The following is a 3,989-nucleotide window of genomic DNA, read 5'->3' as shown; positions in this document are numbered from 1 at the left end:
GCGTTAGATGCTTTAAATGTGTTCTTGGGGCAGTAAGCTGTCACGGCCTCTGGCGAGGAAGATTGATCGCGTGCAGGCTTCCAGGGCTCTTTGTTTGGAATATAAGCAATAAAGTGCTCGCGGCCTACTCACTCTCCGAGCAGAGCAGGACTCTTGCACATAACAAGGGCAACGCCACTTGATTGAAAATGTTTTTTAAGCGGATACATTTATCACAGCCCAGCACAAACAGCTTAGCGCGCAGACGTACAGTAGGCTCCAGTGTGTATGTGTGTTTGTCAGTGTGCCGCAGAACAGGAGCTGCAGTGGGCTCAAGAACAGTGACTACAGAAGCACATTCCCCTGACCTCCACGCGGGCTCCTCGAGCAGAACGCAGCTGAACCACTGCGCGTCTCAACACCTCACCTGAGCTGCTGAGGCTCAATCGATTTCCATTCATCAGGAGAGGGAATATATGACATCATCACATGAACGATGCGGGACATCAGGCAAAGGTTTCACAGTGTAGCAGAGTAGCAGAGGCTTAACAAGTAGAGAATAGCATACTTCGTTACTGTTCCTTTTCTATAGGCTAGTCATGATTATTGGAAAATAACTTCATGGAATATTGATTATGATGTGGACTTCGTGCTGGATATTCTTCCACAATCACAGAAGTTTGGGCAGTGGTTTTGAGGGCTACCCATGATGTGTATTACTCTGCGGCTTCCATTTTGAACATCCAATATTATTAGTACGAATTCCTCACCCGCCAGAAAACACACACACACACACACACACACACACACACACACACACACACACACACACACACACACACACAACATATTCTTCAACGGATGTTCTTGGGCGCGCGTTCACGCATGTGGCTTTGTGTTGGAGTGTGTAAACGCGCGAGACTGCCAAGCATCTGTGTGCGCGCGGGGGAGTGGCGCGCATGCATGCAACGAGATGAGAACGCGCACGAATCCGCGGGCACACTTTTGTTGGGAGGAATTATTCCACAAACTCTACATATTAGAATGGGTACGTTTGATAATAGTGCGAGACAGGCCCGTGTGTTGACATGATTTGTGATGTGACAGGCAGCGGTGGGATGCGACGCGCGAGATGAGCGCACGGTGCGCACGCTGTCACAGGCCAACAGCTTCTGAAATATACTACTTAAGATCTACGGGGCAGTGGGACAAACTGACCATAAATGTGTAAATAAAGCAGCCCTACCCCGAGCGCGAGGCGTTCCCCTCAGACTCTTTCGATCAATCACACAGACACTGGCTTCTTTTGATTAAACCCCAAATTGTCATTGGACGGGGCTAATCATGTGACAAGCAGTACGGTCCAATTTCAACCTTGTCTCCATGAAAGCAATAGTTTCATGGCATCGCGGTCCCCATACGGCCGTAATCAGTAAAATAGTTTTAAAAAAAACGGCCACGATATTTCATTATTTTTTTCTGGGCCACAGATTTACGAACGCTGAATTTGTCGAACGTGGTGGAGATGAATTGCGAATTCGAGCGAGAGACGGGTTTTATCAATAGTCAGCCGTCGCTCGCCGAGTGCCTGACGTCTTTTCCCCCTGTCGGTGATGCATTTCAAAGTTCATCAATCAAGAATTCGACGCTTTCCCACTCGACACTGATTCCTCCTCCATTCGAGCAGACCATCCCCAGTCTAAACCCGGGCAGTCACCCCCGCCACAGCCGGCCCAAGCAGAGCCTGGTCGGTACCTGTCCACTGCCCGCCGCCTCACTACCCCCTGAGTACCCCTGGATGAAGGAGAAGAAAGCCTCCAAGAAGAACCAGGCAACTTCCACGGCGACAGCACACGACACGGGAGCCATTTATTTTTCTCCTCAAGGTAGTGCACTAAAATATGTGTTTCATTTCATGTCATGGTAATGTGGCTTAAAATGTTGCATTTGTATCCTGTGCTGCGCGTGTGCATTAAAATAGTATCAACCTGTAGGATGATCCTGACATTTCTGTAGCCATATAATTTTCTATTATTTTCCATTCGTGCACCGTTTTAACGGTCAGTGTTTGTTTGATTTGTTGTGTAAAAGTTTTGTGCCGGGCCACCTATGTCCTGGAAGGCGTTTAAACCCCCCTCATGATGTGCGCCGCTCGTGGAGCAGTGCATGAATTTTAATATTTGACAGTAATGAAGAGTGATCGATTGCTGTTACTCAAGTCGGCAGCTGGCGCGTCCATTAATCTTCCTCCGGTCAGGTCCTCTTCCTCTTGACCAGCTCTGCGCTCTGGCACTGAGCTGCTGGGCACAAATTATTAGAGTACCATGGCTGGATTCCCACAAACAATTTATGCCCCCCGGAGAACCGCCATATATTTGACGTGTTTGTGAGGCTTGGCCGCAAACAGTAAAAATCACTGTCTGTAATTAGCTTGCCTTATCAATAACGCGCGTGTGTGCTGAACCCTCCGCAGGATCGCCCGAGCTCTCGGACGGTGGCAGCGGGACGACCCGGCGGCTGAGGACCGCGTACACGAACACTCAGCTCCTGGAGCTGGAGAAGGAGTTCCACTTCAACAAGTACCTATGCAGACCCCGGCGCGTGGAGATCGCCGCGCTGCTGGACCTAACTGAGCGGCAGGTGAAAGTATGGTTTCAGAACCGGCGGATGAAACATAAGCGGCAGACCCAGTGCAAGGAGAACCATCACGGCGAGGGGAAATGTAAGGGCCAGGAGGACAGCGATCAGGGCGACGGAAAGTCATTCTATGAGCAGGCGGGGAACAATGTGAGCGGAGCTCTTTTGGAGAGAGAGACATACCAGTTCCAGCAGAATACCATAACTTCACAACAGTCACAGAGCGGGCACAATGGCGAGAGCCAGAGCGCTACTGTTCCTGCTCTAAGCAGTAATGAGAAAAATCCGAAACATTTCCCCAGCCCGTCACCCCCCGGCTCGGCCCTCGCCGCAACAATGGCGGTGGACTGCGCAGCTGGTCGGGACAATGGCGCTTCCCCGGCCCTGGACATTTCTTTGCAGGACTTTCACGTTTTCACCTCGGAGTCCTGCCTCCATCTCTCGGATTCCGTGTCCCCAGGTCTGTCAGATTCGGTTGATAGCCCAGTAGGCATCTCATCTGAGGGATTTGATTTCTTCTCAGAGACGCTCACTACCATCGATCTGCACCACTTGAGCTACTGACCAAACACTCAGCACAAGTTAAGTCCAGAACTGTGTCCACTCCTCTCTAAAATCAGTGTCTCACACTTTCGGCGCGATTCCCTCTTTAATCATGATGTAATTGATTAGTCCATTAACCTAAAGAGGTAAGTTTGCTAATAACGGAATTAAGAATTCTATGTTTACAAGTTCGGCAATGCAGGAAACAAATAAATATTTTCTCATTTTATTTTTGTATCCCTTTCAGGTAACTTCATATTTTCTTAGAATAAATTTGTACTTGTAACTATAGAGAATGTCAGTGTTGTGCATTTATTTCACATTTTCTTAGTGAGGATACATTTTTATTTAAACGAAGTTATTTACTGGACAATCAAAATACCCACAGAGGGCGAAATACACAGATAAATATGTTTGTTTCTGAAGAAGGGAAAATATTGCAATTTATAAAAATTAAATGTGAAGGTTTCATGCAACAAGTGACTTTAATTAGATTATAATTAGGCCAACTAGTTTGCATAATGTTGAAGGGCCTTTGGAGCCTAAAGGAAGAGTGTGTGTGTTTCACCGCAGCAGTAACCTGCGTTTATGGGCTCATTAAAGCCGAGCCGCTCTGTGCTTAAAACAATATCAAAATATTAGGCTACTTAATGGAAGGAGACCTCTAAAAAGTCTCTAAAAAGTCTACAAACAAAAAAGGAAATGTCCATCTATGTCTGCATTACTACAGCATCATCAACACATATGTTGCTATTATAAAAAAAATACAACGGAGTAATTTTAGGGTTTATTTCAAATTGAAGATAATATTTCCCCGGCGCGGGGAGCCG

General features: G+C 47.3%; 1 protein-coding gene across 1 annotated transcript; it reads left to right on the top strand.

The window, feature by feature from the left end:
* Window positions 1-940: 940 nt before the first annotated feature.
* On the top strand, window positions 941-3,450 carry hoxa2b (homeobox A2b). The gene is made up of 2 exons (XM_076280650.1): window positions 941-1,865; window positions 2,453-3,450. The coding sequence occupies exons 1-2, from the start codon at window positions 1,505-1,507 to the stop codon at window positions 3,178-3,180; spliced, it is 1,089 nt and encodes a 362-aa protein (XP_076136765.1). The 5' UTR covers window positions 941-1,504; the 3' UTR covers window positions 3,181-3,450.
* Window positions 3,451-3,989: the final 539 nt, after the last annotated feature.

Source organism: Alosa pseudoharengus, unplaced genomic scaffold (genome assembly GCF_046254945.1).
Source record: "Alosa pseudoharengus isolate Yale_2024_CS ecotype anadromous, Long Island Sound unplaced genomic scaffold, YU_APseudo_1.1 YU_APseudo_1.1_scf_12, whole genome shotgun sequence".
Lineage (NCBI taxonomy): Eukaryota > Metazoa > Chordata > Actinopteri > Clupeiformes > Clupeidae > Alosa > Alosa pseudoharengus.
The sequence above is the reverse complement of the archived record's forward strand: the minus strand, read 5'-3'. Positions and strand labels throughout refer to the sequence as shown.